Source organism: Alternaria viburni, assembly GCF_023758015.1.
Source record: "Alternaria viburni strain BMP 2772 chromosome Unknown scaffold_12, whole genome shotgun sequence".
In the NCBI taxonomy this organism is placed as follows: Eukaryota; Fungi; Ascomycota; class Dothideomycetes; order Pleosporales; family Pleosporaceae; genus Alternaria; species Alternaria viburni.
Window position 1 is genome coordinate 526,294 of NW_026055781.1, and position 17,779 is coordinate 544,072.

Sequence of the window (17,779 nt, forward strand, 5' to 3'; positions counted from 1 at the left end):
ATTGCAGTCAACAGAAATCTCCTGCGAAGAGGCTTCTTAGCTGATTGGAGAACCATCATCATGTAAGGCTGGATCACCACTGTTCAAGGTATAGTCTTGTCGCCCAAAAACGGATCGCAGAAAAATCGGGAGCTGCAGCTGACTGACCGCCTATCCCTAGCGTGGTTACGTAGGCGTCGATGAAGCAAAAATGCACCGGCATTCAGGGAAGATACAGTCGTTCGGTCGGGCAGGAACACATCTCGGTTTGCATTTGATCGTGAGCTTTTTCCTACCATGCGTACTTACGGAGCCACAGATTGGTGAACCCACAGCTCCAGACCGCTGTCCGCCGCTCCATCTCACACATGTCGATCGCCGCGGTGTGACAGCATGATGCTAATGCCCAGCGCCCGGTTCCTGTCACAAAGTGCCCTACCACCGCCAATATTCCGTGAGTCTAGGATACCCGCATGCAAACATTCTCAGGAGTGAACTAGAACTAAGTCTAAAAACACATTCGCACTACAATAGTTACGTGTCAAAGCTGTAAGAAGCATTTCCAGTCTACTTCTCGATTAGCTGCGCGGGAACTAACAAAGTGTAAAGTCAAGTGTACCCCACTAGAATTTTGAAGAGAAAATATTATACAGACACGTCAAGCGGGAATCCCTTGTACCGCTGTTATTGTTTTTCAGTGGCGGTTGAAGTCGGCCACCTGACAAATATGACGACGTCCCATATCCCGTCTCCCTGTTTGATCATCCGTCAGAATGGAGTACGAGATGTACCTAGGTAGTTGTACGGCGGTCGTCAACATGGGACAGAACACGATCAGCTGTAGCCTGGAAACTCCAGAAAACATGGAGAATTGGAACGGCGTGGGCAGAAAGACTTCTGTGCTTATCTTTCGTAAGTAGTAACGATAACAATGCTAGCCGTTGCTCAGATCATCAGATGTACTTCACTGTGATACCTGAGCTCCTGTCGCTTTCGAAGACAATCTTCGGAGCAAGGGAGTTGATGATGGAAGTGAATATACTAAGCCCAATTGGTGATTCTCCAATCGATATCCGGTCTATGATAATTGCAAGGACGTAGCCCCGTGAACAACCACTTCCATAATTGTGACTCCCCGAGACAACTACATGAACGAACCCTATCTCACATTTCTATGGGAAGATCGATCTCCGACTATTTGGTAGGACCAAATCCAGGATGATACCCAGCTGACCATCTCGATCCCGAGGTCGCTTCGACGGTGTGAGATGACTCGAAGATTGAACCAAGAATCTGGTCGGAGTACAGCATAAATCACTGTTGTGTTTTACTTGTGTTCAAGGTGTGACCAACAGATGTACGGTATGGGTGAGCGAAGTCCGCGTGTTGCTGCGTTGTTGATCAGATCGGGTATGTTCCACGTTTCGGGGTGCTGTTAGTACCCGTTTCTATCACCGCAATTTCTGCGAGTTTTAATGCGATACATCCGCCATCGAAGATCTAGAAAGGTTCAATAGCCTCGATCGGAAAATGAATTAGATAGTTCGAGTAATGTATATGAGTAGGCGAAGATGTTAGGTACGATACTCAAACAAAGGGATTGTTGGAGGAGGGTACAGCAACTGTTATCCGGAGGGTGATACTGCGAGGCAGGATGACAGGAATGGTGTACTTCGATTTCGTTATTCGGACTGGAAAATATGGTCTGAAACATAATAGCCCTGCCGCAATAATCCGCTGTACCCAATACTCAAACAGCGGAAGCTGGTGGCTAAATGGTGTTGGTGATCGTCATAGGCGGGTAGCGAAGCTTGAAGCTCGAAGCTTCAGCTCCCAGCACCAAGCTGTCAAGCCACCCTCACTCCTCACGTCGACGCTCAACTGAGCCATCGATTTCTACCCACAACAACGAAAATGCTCCGCTGGGCCCTCCCGATCCTTTCCCTTGCCATTGGCGCCCTGGCTGCCATTCCGCCATTCCAAACAACTGTCGAGCCCACCATCTTAGAACCTTCCACATCGAAAGAGCTCCTGTACCTCCATCGCAAACTCGTAGAAATCGAATCCATATCTGGGAACGAAAAGAATGTCGGCGATTGGCTCACCGAATACCTCCGCGCGCACAATTGGACTGTCGAGAAGCAGGAAGCATCCAAAGACCGATACAACCTTCTAGCCTACGGCAGCAAGCGCGAAACAACCATCCTCCTATCCTCGCATATCGACGTCGTACCACCATACTGGCCGTACTACTATAACGAAACAACCGATGTGATCGGCGGCAGAGGCAGCGTAGATGCGAAGGGCAGCGTCGCACCTATGATAATCGCCGCGCAAGGCATAAAAGAACACCTGCAGGATGACATGTCCCTGCTCTTCGTTGTCGGCGAAGAAACAGGCGGCGACGGCATGCGCGCGTTCAGCAACTGGGACAAGCGCCCATCCTCCCACGAAATCGTCATCTTCGGCGAACCCACCGAGGCGAAACTAGTCTGTGGACACAAGGGCATGCTAGGCTTCGAAGTCAAAGCAACAGGCAAAGCGGCACATTCAGGATACCCATGGTTGGGCGTCAGCGCAAACGACATCATGGTACAAGCACTGGGCGAGCTCTTGAAGCTACGAGAGCACCTCCCATGGAGCACGAAGTACGGCAACACAACCATGAACTTCGGGCACATACAAGGCGGAGTCGCAGCCAACGTCGTCGCCGAAACCGCAACCGCGAACATCGCCACGCGCATCGCAGCCGGCACCCCCGATGTCATACGCGGACAAATCCTTGACGCGCTCAAAGACGTCAAAGCCTTTGCGCAGAAAGAAGGTGGCGATCTGGACGTACAATGGGGTGGCGAGGCATACGGTGTGGTGAACATAAACTGTGATATCGAGGGCTTCGAGACCTTGACTGTCAATTACGGAACGGATGTGCCGCACCTCTCTGGTGACCACAAGAGGTACCTGTACGGTCCCGGCTCCATCTTCGTCGCGCATTCAGACCACGAGGCGCTGAAGAGGCAGGAGTTGGAACAGGCTGTTCTAGATTACCGTCGTCTTATTCTCAAGGCGACAGAGGTAAGGGAGAAGGAGCGGCAGATGCAGGACGAGGAGCAGCTAGAGTTATGAACTTGGGTGAAGATCAGGATGTAAATTGTAGATAACTAGATACCCAAACGCAACGAGTCTTTCCCTCTGCTTCATCTGTAGCCACTAGCCAGCTTGATGTACCCCCACATTTAGTCTACCAGGAGAAGAGTCTCGCTCAATACGGGTAGGTCTGAAAGCAGGTGCTCAATGCCCCTTCCCAAGCTCCACTCCTCGACGTTTTACAGCCAAAGAGCAAACTGGGTAGATGGCACAAAGATTATTCTGGCGCATAATCCCTCATATTTGAAGGGACAGAGCGAACCAGCAATGGAAGAGAATGCGTGGTCCGTCTGGGTTCTGTTCGTTGCGCTGGTGAAAGAGACTGAGAGTAACGCGTAGAGAGATGCTTTGGCCGGCGCACGGAGCGGCGGAAGGTATGACCGGCGACGATAAGATAGACAGCAGCCAGAAGTGAGATGAGATGGCAAAGGAGGAAGGAGCGATGACACCGCGCTATGCATTCAACTTACCAACGCCGATGATGCTAGCGTCTCATACCTCATATCATACATTTACTTATACAATCATTAAACCGTCGATCGAAATTCTCAGCTTGCGATAGCCGGCACGTCGTCCTCCTTTTGCGCAATACCCTCAGCTTCCTCAGCGGCCTTTGCAGTTTCCGACATACCCAGGTCTCTGAACTGCCAGCCATCATTCTCTTTGACCCAGTCTTTCCGCTCGCCCAAGATAGCTACACTGCTCTCGGCGCCCTTGACGAGGAACTGGTCGGCTACGGCTTGTACCTGCTCAGCTGTGACGTCGAGGAGGCGTTCGCGACGCGTCTGCAGCATATCGTCTGTGACGCCAGACAGGAACAGCCTCATTCCCTCGCGACTGACACTTTGCGGCGCATCGTATCCTTGGAATGCACTCAGCTTGGCTTCTTCAAGATCCTGAGGTGTCCATGCGCGGTCGCGCGCCCATTGCCCTGCTTCGGCCATGATCTTCATACTGTTCTGCGGGTTGGGGTCGCGGTATGAGTACATGCCGAAGAGACCGCCGATGCTACGTGCGTAAGCACCACCGCCGTATGCGCCACCTTTCTCGCGAATTTCTGGATGAAGTTGCTTGAAGGTAAGGAGCTTCGCGAGGATCTCGAGAGGTGCGCTGGAGGCGTCGGTGTAGGCCACTGTCGGGACAGCGCGGGCGGAGTAGTAGACTTGGTAAGGCAGAGGGAAGAATGACTTGGCGTTCCGAGGGTACTGCTTTTGCTGTGACGTCGAGGGCACAGAGACGTCCTTGGGTAATGTGTTCAAGAAGCGATGTAGTGCCTCCTGGTTTGGCGTTGAGCTCTCGCTACCGCAGTTGATCGCTACGCGGAGTTGGTTGCTGTTCGTGATAGTGAAAGACTGGATAGCTTTGAGTTTCTTGATGACATCGTCTAGCGACTCTTGCGATGCGAGAGCTGTCATAACCTTGACTTGGGTGAGACCCCCAGTTTCTTCTGCCAATCGGCTCACAGGACTGATTCCAGCTTCAGCGAACTTCATGGCATAAGAATGACCAGACTCTGCGATCGAGTTGATGGCACCACTTGCCGCACTCTGCAGGAGCTCTCGGATCTTCTTGCCCGCTTCAGGCCCATCAAAGTCCGTCTCTTGTATGATAGTCCGTAGGAGTTCGTACATGTCGGGTATGTTACGGTCGAAAGCGTAGCCGGAAAATGCCATACCTTCTTCGTACGCGTCGAGCGACAAGGGTGACTGTGAAGAGTGGTAGCCTACGGAGATGCCTCCAGTCTTCAGCTTGATCAGTTCCTCAAGTTGTTCCATTGTCTTGTCTTTGGTACCAAGGCGCATGATGGCGCTGGTGAATAGCGGGATCATCTCTCGTAACTCGTCGGGGAGATCCTGTAATCTGTGCACAGCACGGAAGTACGTCAGACCGTTGGTGGGTGCCTCGCGCCACTGGACCTTGACGCCATCCAGCTGAGTATGTCGCAGTGGCTTCCTCTCCTTTTCTCGAGGAATATCCTTGACGTGAACAGTGGGCAAACAGCTCAAATCTTCGTTTCTGGCTTTCTCTTGGACTTCCAATAGCTGAAGCTCTCGCTCTTCCAGGTACTTCTGCGCCTCCTGCTCGCTTGGGAACTGCTTCGTGGTCTCTGCAATCTTTGCCGCTAATCGTTGGCTTTCTTCATCGACGAGTTCCTGGCTGAACGTCTCCGATGGCTGCATGGTGAAGGTCAGGGTTTTGTCGGTGAGTAGGTACTTTTCAATCAGGCTCTCCAAATAGTTGCCTTCAGCGTACTTCTTCTGGAAAGCGTTGACCGTTTCTTGCCAAGCGAGGGCCTCCATTGGGTCGATACCGTTGAACCAGCCAGGCTTTAGTCTTTGGAGGATGCCCATCCCAAAGTTGGCAGTCTTGTGCTTGAGCGAGAGCTCCAGCTGATGTAGAATACCATCGACCTTGATCTTGTCGAAGCCGTTTTTGCGCACCTCGAGTAAGGTCTCCGCAATGGTCTCGCGGACCTTGTTCACATCATCCGCTTTGACGGCGTCCAACCCAATGGACAAGACACCTCGTCGTCCAGCGCTGTCATAGCCAGTATTCGCACTGAAATCAGCACCAAGTCCAGATTCTACAAGATTGCGGTAGAGAGGCGAGCCGTAGCCGCTCATAAGCAGACTGCTCAGTACTCCCAGCGCAAAGTTCTCTACGGCGTCTGCAGTGTCGCCCATCAACCATGTAACCGAAGTCTTGTACTGCCTGTCCTGAGGTACCAGTGGGTCGAGAGGTCCCGCAACCGTGACTTCCTTGGGGCCGTCCAGAGTTATTGGTGCCTTCACTTCCTGATCCACGGCTATCTTGTCAAAACCGTTCAAGCGACTGTCCACCTCCTTCAGATGCTCCACCAAAGGCATGTCTCCGTACGTGAGAATCTTGGCATTGCTGGGATGATAGTGGTCGGCGTGGAATTTCCGTAGCTGGTCCCAAGTCAGGTCGGTAATCTTCTGCGGGTCGCCACCGGAATTGTTGATGGCCGGGTATAGGTGATCTTGGAATTTGGTGTAGAACAGGTAGCTTGCATCCGACATCTGGCCCTTCATTTCGTTGTATACCACGCCCTTGAAAACGATGCGCTTCGCGTTGGGGTCCTCCGACTCTTTTGCCAGCGGGTTCTCAGGACCCAACCGCCACCCCTCTTGGGTAAAGTCATTCTCCTTCAGTAACGGGTGTAGCGTCGCATCGAGGTATACGGACATGAGGTTTTTGAAATCTTGCGCGTTTGTCGTGGCGAACGGGTAGCCAGTGTGGTCGGGAAAGGTCCAGGCATTCATGAAGTTGGACAGCGAGCGGGGGAGCATCTTGAAGAAGGGGTCGCGGATGGGGTACCTGGACTGTCAGAGATACGTTGGTTGGAATATTAAGGTGACATACTTCTCACTACCACACAGTGTGGTGTGCTCGAGGATGTGTGGCACTCCGGTAGCATCTGGTGGGTTGGTCTTGAAGCCAATCGAAAAGACATTGTTCGCATCCTCGCGGGCAATGTGCAGATATTCGGCGCCAGTCTTGTCATGCTGGAGATGTAAAGCGGTCAGCTCGAGCTCCGGCACCTGCTTGACGCGCTTGAGGGTGAAGCCATGCAGCTGCTCGCCGACATTGGGGAAGTTGGAGACATCGGTGATAGCGGCATATCCACGTCGAGACAAAGTCGATAGTCGGTGCGGGGTTATCGTGGCATTTCGAGGGCTTTGGACCTGCCGACCAACGGAACGTAGCATGTTTGGAATAGAGGGTGGATGACAGAGTGCCGCGCAGCCTCAGAAATGTCAGAGGCACCCCATCGATGACGCCTGTCGCGCCGATTGGCCGAGGGACCCCATACCAAAAGAGATTAGCCCGCAAAATTACTAAGACGAAAGAGTGCGCCTGGACAGGCTGTTGATGCGTTATACGGCTGGAGACATGTCGGATTGGCTAGCCTGCCAGTGATCTCATCTGTCGGGTCCGATATTGAAGCTCGTGGGCGTTGTGGAGACTACCAGGTGTCTTGTGCCTTTCGCGATCGACCAGACCACCGACGTCGTCCCCTCCTTCCTCTTCAACACCCGCCACGAGACATTGCCCGACCCGACCCCGACGACTGCATGACCCGACACTGTACATATTGCTACACCACGCCCGTTGACGCCTCCTGCACTGCGCTCCACACCTGTTTTCACCCGAAGCAGCCCCGAGACGCCGGCGGAAGACGTGCATCCTCACCACGCGCATTGTAGACAGGCGGCTGCTGCCAGACGGATGCGCCACTGGACTGCTTAGAGACCTGCATTGGGGACACGTGAGACTGAGTGCATAGGTGGAGGAACCGTCGGAGGCAACACGGGGGATCCACAAGCTGAGGCGCTACACGGAAGAGTCACGACTTCATGGCAACCGTCGCCCAACAGCGCCAGCCGACGTCTGCCCAGTCCCGCCCTCACCACGAAGCCAGCCGCAGTGCATCTGCCTCTCCTGCAAACATGGCACCCGCACAGCACAACCCAGCCCCAGCGCCTGCGCCCGCTAAGAAGGGCAAAGGCAAGAAGGCGACCGACCCCTCGGAGCAGCAGAAGCAGATCCAGGCCAAGATTGCTCAGCTCGAACTGGACCAGGCCGGGGACAAGGAGCAGGAACTCGAAATCGGTGCGTCTACCTCTTGCGACGGAGCTGTGGAGGAGGGGATACTCTGGGTGGCGCAGCCCATGTCTGCACAGCACGAGACTGGGGCCCTATCAAATGAATCGCTGGCTGACGTATGGCATGGACAGAACGCGAAGTTAAGAAAGCAAACCGCGAACTCTCCTCGCTCCTCTCCAACATGGACGGCCCGCTGTCCCGGCTCGAAGTCGTGCAGAAACGATATACCGAACTCCTCTCCGATATGAAGCGCACGGAACGCGAACACCAAAAGGCGAAGAAGCGCGGGGACCAGCTGCAGAAGGAAAAGGACGCGCAAAGGTCGGAGTTGAACAAGGTTACGACAATGAAGGACAAGTTGGACAAATTGTCGCGTGACTTTGCAAAGGAAAACAAGAAACTCAAGGACGAACTACACAAGCTCGAATCTAGCGAATCCACCGCCAGGCAAGAACTACACGAGCGTCTCGAACACCTGGTGAATGACGTGGACGATTGCATAGCAGCTGCGAACGGGCCTGAACCACAGAATCAAGCCGAGCAAGAACTGGACGAAATGTATGTGTGGCACAACCAAATTCGGGAGTATGAACTAACAAAGCAGATTTCGTCAAAAGTTCAAGTCGTTCATTGACCAGTACGAGTTGCGCGAATTACAATACCACTCGATGCTGCGACTCAAAGAGCTCGAAATACAGTATCACGCCGCCCGACTAGAGCAGCAGCGCAAACAACAAGAAGCCGAATCTTCCAAGTCGCACCAGTTGACCCGCCAAGTGTCGACCTTTTCGCAGACCGAGACGGAACTACGCACGCAGCTCAACATATACGTGGAGAAGTTCAAACAGGTATGCAACCCGTTAACCCCTCGTTGGTCTGTATCATCATGGTTAATACTGACCAGATGCAGGTCGAGGAAACGCTCAACAACTCGAACGATCTCTTCCTCACGTTCCGCAAGGAGATGGAGGAGATGTCAAAGAAAACCAAGCGTCTTGAAAAGGAGAACCAGACGCTGCAACGCCACAAGGACATTACGAACCGTAATATTGGCGAGATGGTGGAAGAGCGCCAAAAGATGCAAGAGGAGCTTGCCAGGCGGACCAAGGAAGCTGAGGACCAGCGGAAGAAGATCGCTCGCCTGGAAACACTGTGTCGTGGAATGCAGGCACAAGGTCGAGGCCAGGTTCCGATGCATGAGCTGGATCAGGAGGAGCACGACGAGGAGGATGAAGAAGTCACGGAGAGCGAGTACGAATACGAGGACGAAGATAGCGCAGAGTACGACGACGACACTGAAGAAGACGGTGTTGAACCGGCGCTTGTGCATCGACCATTCGGGCCTGTCCCTCCACCTCCGCCGCAGCCAACACCTGCGCAGGGAAAAGTCAACGGGCATGCACAAGCTAATGGGCAAATGAATGGAGTCAAACGCTAATAGCAATATCATAGAGACTCACTCTTCGGCCCATCTACGTCTTCTCAATTTGCAAATGATGTCCCGCCTCCGGCTTCGAAATCGCTCGGAGATATCGTGAAGCAGTGGAGTTGGGATGATGCAGACCTACCGTCTATTGCGGACTTCGATATGACTGACCAAGCATTCGACGAGCTCATGAAGCAGATGAATTGGGATGATGTGACTGCGCAGTTCGATGCGGAAATGGAAGCAATGGCTGACAAGACTGCTCGTCTTCTGTCAAACGATGCGGCGAAGTCGGAGGAGCCAGAAGAGCCAGATTTAGATGTTGATTGAAGCGTCTTTGTGCTCCGCAATTGGCATACGTGAGTATAGTGCGAGAAGCCGATTATTGATAACAACATCGATAGTATGGATTATGTTTTCCAACATGCATATCATCGTGCTCTCCAGCAGAAAATTTCCCATACTATGCCTATTGTGACTACCAAATATGCATGTTCATCCCGTCCACGACGGGCGAATTTCGGCAATGGCAACGATGTATCGAGTCGAGCTAAGATGCCTCGGCTCGTGCACCCACGTTTTCCCCGCAAAACCCCTGGCAGTCGAGGATGCCAGTAGGCACGGCCGCTATTTAGCATGCACACTCCCATACTCACCATGCGGTTACACATAGCTTCATTGCTGCCAGAAGCACGCTCTTCAGACCTTTATTCGCGTTATCCGACGTGACCTACTCCATCTACTTTCAATTATCAACGACCCGCGACCACAGCCTACGCCGTCATGTCACCGCCGGCACTGCAGACGCCGCTTTCGAAGCTGCTGGGCATCCAGTATCCGATTATCCTCGCCGGCATGGCGCGCACCTCTGGTGGCCCCCTCGCAGCTGCCGTGTCGAACGCTGGTGGCCTAGGTGTAATTGGCGGTCTCGGATACACACCGGAACAGCTCCAATCGATCATCGATGACCTCAAGTCAAACCTCCGAGACAAGAACCTGCCCTTCGGTGTCGATCTCGCACTCCCACAAGTCGGCGGCAGCGCACGCAAGACGAACCATGACTACACCCATGGACAGCTCGATGACCTCATCGAAGTCACAATCAAGAATGGCGCAAAGCTGTTTGTGAGCGCTGTTGGTGTACCGCCCGAGCGGACGATCAAGAGGCTTCACGAAGCAGGCATTTTGATCATGAATATGGTCGGACACCCCAAACATGCGAAAAAGGCACTAGATGCAGGTGTGGATATCGTGTGCGCCCAGGGTGGAGAAGGCGGAGGACATACCGGCGATATCGCGAACAGCATCCTGATACCCTCCGTCGTGGACGTCGCGCGCAAATACAAGAGCCCTCTGACCGGTCAGCCAGCCATCGTAGTGGCGGCGGGAGGCATCTATAACGGCCGCAGTCTGGCAAGCAGCTTGATGCAAGGCGCACAGGGCGTATGGGTCGGCACACGATTCGTCGCATCAACTGAGGCTGGCTGCTCGCAAATGCACAAGGAGAACGTGGTCACAGCCGACTTCACAGACACAGGCCGGACACTGGTTGTCAGTGGCCGACCGTTGCGCGTCAGGTACAACGACTACATCAAAGAGTGGCACGAGCGCGAGGACGAGATCAAGAAGCTCACGGAGGCGGGAGTTGTGCCGCTGGCGAAGGACATGGACGATGGGAAGGATGTGGATATCCCGTTCCTGATGGGCCAGGTTGCGGGGGTTATCGGCGATATCAAGCCCGCAAAGGAGATTGTGGACGAGATGGTGCAAGAGGCGATCGACATGCTGAAGCTCGGCCAGACGTACATTGGAGGGCCGAGCAGTAAACTGTAGATAATAACAGTAGATCTTTTGTGTCTTGACAATAGTCCATCGCGTCTCGGTCCCTAGGTTGCCGTGTAACACAGCGTCAGAAGAAGCGCATACATGCATCCGGCTCGCGGTCGAAGAACACATTGCACAAACGTTATTGACTTGTACACTCGAAACGAGAAGGATGTCCAAACCACGTCGCGTCGCATTGTGGTGGTGGAGCCTGCGCCTTCCCAGAGCAGCGGTGGATGATCTGCGACCAGGATCGCGCTCCCCGAATCCATGGCAGCACCGCAAGCTCAGGAGAGATCTGACGGCACGCCCAGTCCCCGTCCGCCTGGGAGTATTCACAATTAATATACACTTCTTCGCACTCGCGGTCGGCGCAAAGCTAGTATTATTATCCTCGCACATCTCGAACGCCCTAGGCCCCTGGCGTTTGCGGCCTTCTCCACTTTCGCTGCCACCAGGGCATATACGGAGCCGTCTCTCTCTTCCGCGGCGCGCGCTCGCCAGTCCGAACTCCTGCAACCCATAGATGACGCTGGTTGCGCAGGCGACACCACGGAGCAGCGGCGCATCATTCCATGCAGTCAAATCTCAGAGCCCAGGCTGAGATTCAGGCCCAGAGGAAGAAGGTAGGCCCCGTCCCGCTGCCGTCCAACGACGCTCGTGCGCCGCAACAAGCAATTCCCCCAGGCGCATGTTTGCAACACGCATGCTGAGACGCAAATTATAGCAGCTCGCGAATTCGTACAAACAGTTGCTCGAGTAAGTCTCTTCTTTGCTTTTGCGCGCCGGCTGCGTGTTTCACCGGCTCCAATTTGCTGACGCAGGGCCAGTGAGTTCGCCGCGACTGATCTCAAGACGGTCGGCAACTATACACTGGGGAAACTTATAGGCAAGGGCAGTTTTGGCAAGGTTTACTTGGCATCGCACAAACTCAGCAATGGCTCAAAGGTACCACCAGAAGGACGGTTGCGAGGAACCACGCTGATCGCAAGCAGGTCGTGCTCAAGAGCGCGAAGAAGGACGACGCCAACCTCGCGCGCGAGATCCATCACCACCGCCAATTCACGCACCCACACATAGCCCGCCTGTACGAGGTCATAGTCACCGAGAACCTAGTCTGGCTGGTACTCGAGTACTGCCAGGGCGATGAACTCTACAACTACCTACTGGCCAAGGGCGCCCTCGAGCCCGCCAGAGTCCAGCGCATCTTCACCCAGCTCGTCGGCGCCGTCACCTACGTCCACAACAAGTCGTGCGTCCATCGCGACCTCAAGCTCGAGAACATACTGCTGGACAAGCACGGAGACGTCAAGTTGGTCGACTTTGGTTTCACGCGCGAGTACGAGGGCAAGTCCAACTACCTGCAGACATGGTGCGGGACAATCTGCTACAGCGCGCCGGAGATGCTCAAGGGCGAAAAGTACGCAGGCGAAAAGGTGGACGTTTGGAGTTTGGGCATCATTCTTTACGCGCTTCTAGTGGGCGAGCTGCCTTTTGACGACGACGACGAAATGGTCACGAAGAACAAGATACTGAAGGAGGACCCCAAATACCCGGAGCACTTCCCGCAGCAAGCGAAGGAGTTATGTCAGTCGCTACTATCCAAACGGCCGATCTTGCGACCTACACTGGCAGACATACTACAGAACCCTTGGTTATCGGAACATGCGCCCCGCCAGCAGGAGATCTTGAAGCTCCAACAGCCGGCGCCTTTCTCGACCGAGCTGGAGAAGGAGGTCTTGCAACGCATGCGCGCTGCCGGGGTGGATATTGACATGGTGATTGAGAACGTGCTGGCCCAAAGATGCGACTCGTTAGCTGGTTGGTGGGCACTGTTGCTCGAAAAAGAGGAACGCAAGGCAAAGAGGAGAGAACGCAAGCGCAAAGAGAAAGAAGCAGAGGCTAAGAGCCTCCGACGACTGAGCGCTGCAAGTAGTCGACTTGACAAGCTTGCGCCTACCATAAGAGAGTCTGACGAAGAAGGCATTCACTCTCCCTCTACGCCTAAGAGTCGCGGCAGGACCACAAATCGAAGCAGCTTACATGGTGAGTATCATGGCGGACATCAGGAAACGCTTCTAACTCGAGACAGGTGCTCCCGAACTGCCAAAGCTGCCAGAGCTAATCACCTCACCCAATCTCACAGTCGACGACAAACCGCTCCCTCCAATCGATACCCGTCGGGGTCGGAAATCCCATTCATCCTCACGTCCGCCACCACCAGCGAAGGATCTCGACAGGCGGCGTTCACGCAGCAGTATGCTACAGGTCGTATCTACCAATCCAGATCTTCTTTCTCCCAATGGCTTCGTGCCTAAGCGACGCCGGAAACAGCCCTTCATCAATCACCTTTTGACACTTCGAAATTGGATAAAAGAGACGTCGAAACGAGCGCGATCGCCGGGTTCGAAAGCCAGCAGTGGACAGTCGCCAAAGATACCTCCAAGCAAGTCTTCGGATTCAACACGAAGACAGAGTACGGCAAATCGGTCGTCTGTACACACGAACCCCAGGTCTCCACCCACACCACAAATGCCTGGCCCGCGGCCCCGAGGCTCAACACACGGCTCAGGCTCCATGAGAAGGCTGTCAGCATCGCCCGCACCACTAACACCACGATCCTCCTACCGTCGCTCGTCTGGCGGTCTCCGCGGTCGAAAATCCACTTCGTCATCTGTATCCTCGATCCGCAGCATGCCACACCACCACCACTCGCACTCAAAAGCCTCATCCACATCCTCCGCCTCTCTCGCTTCTCCCGCCGTTTCCACAAGCGGCCATTCACACAAACCCTCCAAATCCCCCCACAACAGCATCAAGGTCCTCCCCGCCACCCCCACCTCCTCAAGCTTTCCTTCCAACATCCGCCTTGTACGTTCTGGCTTCCCACCCGGTCTCAACGAATCCAGCGCCGCTTTCGGAAACGGAAACAGCATTCCCCCGCAGTCCCCGGGTCTTGTCTTCGCAAAGAGGAGGAAGAGCCCTTTCAAAGGTCCCATGCTTAATGTTAATACCGGAGGTCTGAATGGCAGCTCGGCAAATGGCAGTGGCGGCTGGAGGAGTAGAAGTGGAGAAGGTGGTATGGGGAGTCGGGGAACGAGTGTACAGGGTCGCAGGAGCGGAGAGATTTTAGGCATCACGGAGGAAGATGAGGAAGAAGACGAGGAGGTCGAAGAGGTGGATACATTTGGTGGGAAGTTGGGTGAGGGCGAGTTCATCGAGGAGGAAGCGCCTGGGCCATTGACCCCGCCCAAAGAGAAGTTCAAAGAGAAAGCTTGATGATTTGGAAAATTGGCGCGAGATTGAAGAGGAGGTTTGAGGTTATTTTGGTGAGAATTTGGGGGCTGGCCGCTTGTTATGGCCATTTTTGGACTGTGGTCGTTTTTCTTCTTGCTGCGTGGTAGTTGTTCACTTCCTTTCGCTTCTTGCCTTCATCTTCATGCTCTCGCGCTTTAACGGCATACATTCGCGGCGTTTGTCCATTTCATCGGATACCTACATACACATGCGTTTTCCTTTCGTTCATTCTAATTTTATCGACACGTATACACTATGCATCATTTGCACCTCATGGCGTCTGTTCCTTGCGCCTGTATTTCCACTACACGTTTGAAGTTTATTGAACCCCTAGATGATATTCTGCTCATCTCAAAGTTTATGAACGGTTGCCATATCAGGCAGTCGGCGTCCTTTGTCTTGCGAGCCGACTTTCCTCCAGCGGTGTGGACTCAAAGAGAACGGCAATATCGTCAGGATACGAAGTCAACGGTTCAACGTTAGTACTGCATGTCGATCTGCGTAGACGCAATCTTGGGAACACAAGCATTCCCGACTAACCCGGTCCCTGGTCGCGATCAGCGAATACGTCACTCAGTCCAGCGTCATGATGTCGATATATCCCCCACGATACGCCCTCAAAGCACCCGAAGCAACGAGAATCGATGACGCAGAACAACATTGCACAAAGACACGTGTATGCATATACGTATCCAGGCACAACAGCTGAATCAGTAGGGATATACTTGCGCTCAACATAAGCCTTTGCGTTGCACATCGGCGTCGAAGAGGCGGTGTGGTGGACATGCGGCGTCGGAGGCGAGGTTGAATCGGGACGGTTGGTGTGACCTTGTACGAAATCTGGCCTTGACAAAGTTCCGGTAGTGATCTTTGGTGCGGAAAAGTAACGGTGTTGCGGCTGAAACTTGTGTTGGTAACAACGCGACTAACATGTCGGAAGCGCTAGAATCGTCTAGTGGAGCTGCTCAGTGACATGCTCTTGTCTGTGAGAGCTTCCCGGTTGATTCTAGTCTACTGAGACAGTCATGCGTACTATTCTCAGTGACATTGCGCCCAGTGCGTGAGGTTTGCCATGTGATGCGCACGAGGCACAAGTCCAACAGCCGAGATGTGGGAGGTGGTGCAGGGGGAGGTAACGATGCGGCAACGCTGTGTTACGTCAAACGCCGCAAGGACCATAAGGGAGCAAGTCCGAGTTTGGTACATTATTTTAGTACGGACATCCGAGAGGGGTGTCCAGGTTGAGGGAGAGGTAAGGGATTGCTGTGATATCGTGTCCTGGAAACGAATGTGGTATGCCTTCAACCAAGCAATACCCACAAAAGATGTCAGGGAGAATGGCGTGACTGATACGCCACCTTGGTGAGCTGCTTCCTCGGAAGATGCAAGGTCAGCCGGGAAGATCAGTCTGTGCATCAGTGCATAAACGGCGAGCGCCATCGCTGCACCGTAGAAGACTGGAGGAATCTCAAGCGAAACCAATCTGCCGCGATTTTGCCTGGGAACTGCGATCACGGCTTACATGCGTGTGTAGCGATAGTGAGAAACCTTCAACCGAGGCAGAGTCGGTGAAACATGCAACAGTTGGTAGAGACTCTAGGTGTTGCGACAATGTGATAGGTGCTGGTGGTGGCTTACCATGTGGGTTTGGGCGTTTTCTGACCCCACCAGTAATAAACGGCAGCCGTAACGACACTGCGTCCTGGCCAGGGATTCTTGGCAAATGAGATTGCACGTGTGAGGTTTACGAAGAGCCTGCCGGTGAAAGAAGGGACGGCTAATCGTCGATGAGGTGAGATGCTCGACTATGCAGGCGAATGGGCAGAGTTACTTGACTGATACGGGAAATGGTGCAAGGGTCCAGGTAGCACACATGTATATTGATTCGCAATGGGCCAGCGTGTGTTCTTACATGACGAGAGGATGCGGGGCGTACTGCTCGTGTACGTTCGCTGCAAGCCGAGCTAGTCGACAGGCATACTGCACACAATTCAAAGGAGATTGCGGCGCGGTGTTGGTACAATACCCAGTTTTCTCAAGATACCGATGGCCGAGCACCAAGCGATGAATAGGCGACATCTGTACCTGCATCGGATGAAGATGAAGTTAAATTGAGAAGCATGAGGATGCTTGGTAGCCCCTGCATGTGGCAGGATGCGTTGATGGAGGGTCGTCAAGCGATATGGATCGGGAAGACGTGATATGATTTACCCGTCTTTACCGACGCATCCATCGAGCAAGTATCAACACGGCTGCGCGTAATGGGTACACATAATAGCGACAGGAAGCTATGTGCCGGGCTGATTTGTTAGACGCAGGGTGGCCAAACATCCATGTCGAGCCATGGCGTCGCCGTTCTGACCGTTCTGACGGTAGAAGCTAGAACTTGCCGGGACATTAGTTTCGTGAATGTTCCAGGCCATAGGCGAGCTCATGATAGAGCATGAAGGGGCAACCTTGGAAGGCCTAAAGCAGCACGTCGGCCATGCGCCAATGCTGCGGCAGCGGGACGGGTCAACGGGTGTTGTGAGAGGTCGAGCCCGAGGTCGCGCCGGTTGTAGTCACGATCCCAAAAGCTCGAGGCGTGAGGCAACTCAGCAAGGAGCATCTAAAAGCTACGATAGCGATTATTGGAAGGGTGGTTGGAGACGTTTGACCGTAACGTGGGGTGAGTGGCATGTCTTGCGCGCACATGCCGCAAGTGTGCTGGTGGCTTGGAGATAAGGGCGGCCCGTGCAGCGTTGGACTTGGGGAAGGCACGCAAGCGCCACTAGGACTCGACACCGTGAGGTCGCCGTCGTTTGATAGCGCCGGCAGCCAGCGCCTAAAGACGTTACTGAGTCCGACACGCGAGACGCAAATCTGGAGAACTGTAGAATAGAGTCAAGTGACCGAGAGTGACATTACCGCCTGCAGCTTTGCGGGTTTTTGGGACGTTTGGAGTCATCGGTGTCTGCCGCGGCCAAGGATGGAGGCGGAAGGAGCGAACTCAGCGAAGAAGGAGCGAATGTGCAACATTTCTCCGGTCCATGAGGACGCCGGTCCCCCCTCACCATGCTCCTTACAGGCTCCTTGCAAACCGCAAAGGTAATTGCTAGTCGGCATTTCACTAACAATCACATCACTATTGCACAGCTCTGCCCTTGGACAAGCTCTGCGTCTATTGATTCCATAGATGCGCCACGCTGCGATAACATCTCCCACACCTAAGCCAAATCTAGCTGCACCCCGGCTACTGCACATCCTAGTCGATAGTCTCAACCCGGCACTCTGGAAAGGACACTGACCCTGGGCGCCTCAGTTCCGTGGATGCGCTCGCGCCTCAAGAATAGGCCTAAGCCCTGCCAGTCTGGTCGTCAGCACCGCACTCATATCCCGCCCCTGCGCCCATCGCACAGAAAAAAGCAGATTCCTCCAACGGCTGCACTGCAGCGACTCCGACCGACGTGCAGAACCGCTGCACTCTACACTCTTTGT

General features: G+C 53.9%; 5 protein-coding genes across 5 annotated transcripts; 4 read left to right on the forward strand and 1 right to left on the reverse strand.

Moving 5' to 3' along the window:
* Positions 1-1,893: 1,893 nt before the first annotated feature.
* Positions 1,894-3,105, forward strand: J4E79_006217 (uncharacterized protein; the record flags this gene model as incomplete). The annotated part of the gene is made up of 1 exon (XM_049355088.1): positions 1,894-3,105. One exon carries the CDS (start codon positions 1,894-1,896, stop codon positions 3,103-3,105), a length of 1,212 nt encoding a protein of 403 aa, XP_049210484.1.
* Positions 3,106-3,674: 569 nt separating this feature from the next.
* Positions 3,675-6,857, reverse strand: CYM1 (Mitochondrial presequence protease; the record flags this gene model as incomplete). The annotated part of the gene is made up of 2 exons (XM_049355089.1): positions 3,675-6,465; positions 6,511-6,857. 2 exons carry the CDS (start codon positions 6,855-6,857, stop codon positions 3,675-3,677), a joined length of 3,138 nt encoding a protein of 1,045 aa, XP_049210485.1.
* Positions 6,858-7,598: 741 nt separating this feature from the next.
* Positions 7,599-9,511, forward strand: J4E79_006219 (uncharacterized protein; the record flags this gene model as incomplete). The annotated part of the gene is made up of 5 exons (XM_049355090.1): positions 7,599-7,761; positions 7,887-8,313; positions 8,360-8,603; positions 8,666-9,079; positions 9,197-9,511. The coding sequence occupies 5 exons, from the start codon at positions 7,599-7,601 to the stop codon at positions 9,509-9,511; spliced, it is 1,563 nt and encodes a 520-aa protein (XP_049210486.1).
* A 453-nt stretch (positions 9,512-9,964) lies between these two features.
* Positions 9,965-11,014, forward strand: J4E79_006220 (uncharacterized protein; the record flags this gene model as incomplete). The annotated part of the gene is made up of 1 exon (XM_049355091.1): positions 9,965-11,014. The coding sequence occupies one exon, from the start codon at positions 9,965-9,967 to the stop codon at positions 11,012-11,014; it is 1,050 nt and encodes a 349-aa protein (XP_049210487.1).
* Positions 11,015-11,580: 566 nt separating this feature from the next.
* J4E79_006221 (uncharacterized protein) lies at positions 11,581-14,284 on the forward strand (the record flags this gene model as incomplete). Its single annotated transcript, XM_049355092.1, has 5 exons — positions 11,581-11,631; positions 11,733-11,764; positions 11,836-11,953; positions 12,001-13,051; positions 13,098-14,284. The coding sequence occupies 5 exons, from the start codon at positions 11,581-11,583 to the stop codon at positions 14,282-14,284; spliced, it is 2,439 nt and encodes an 812-aa protein (XP_049210488.1).
* Positions 14,285-17,779: the final 3,495 nt, after the last annotated feature.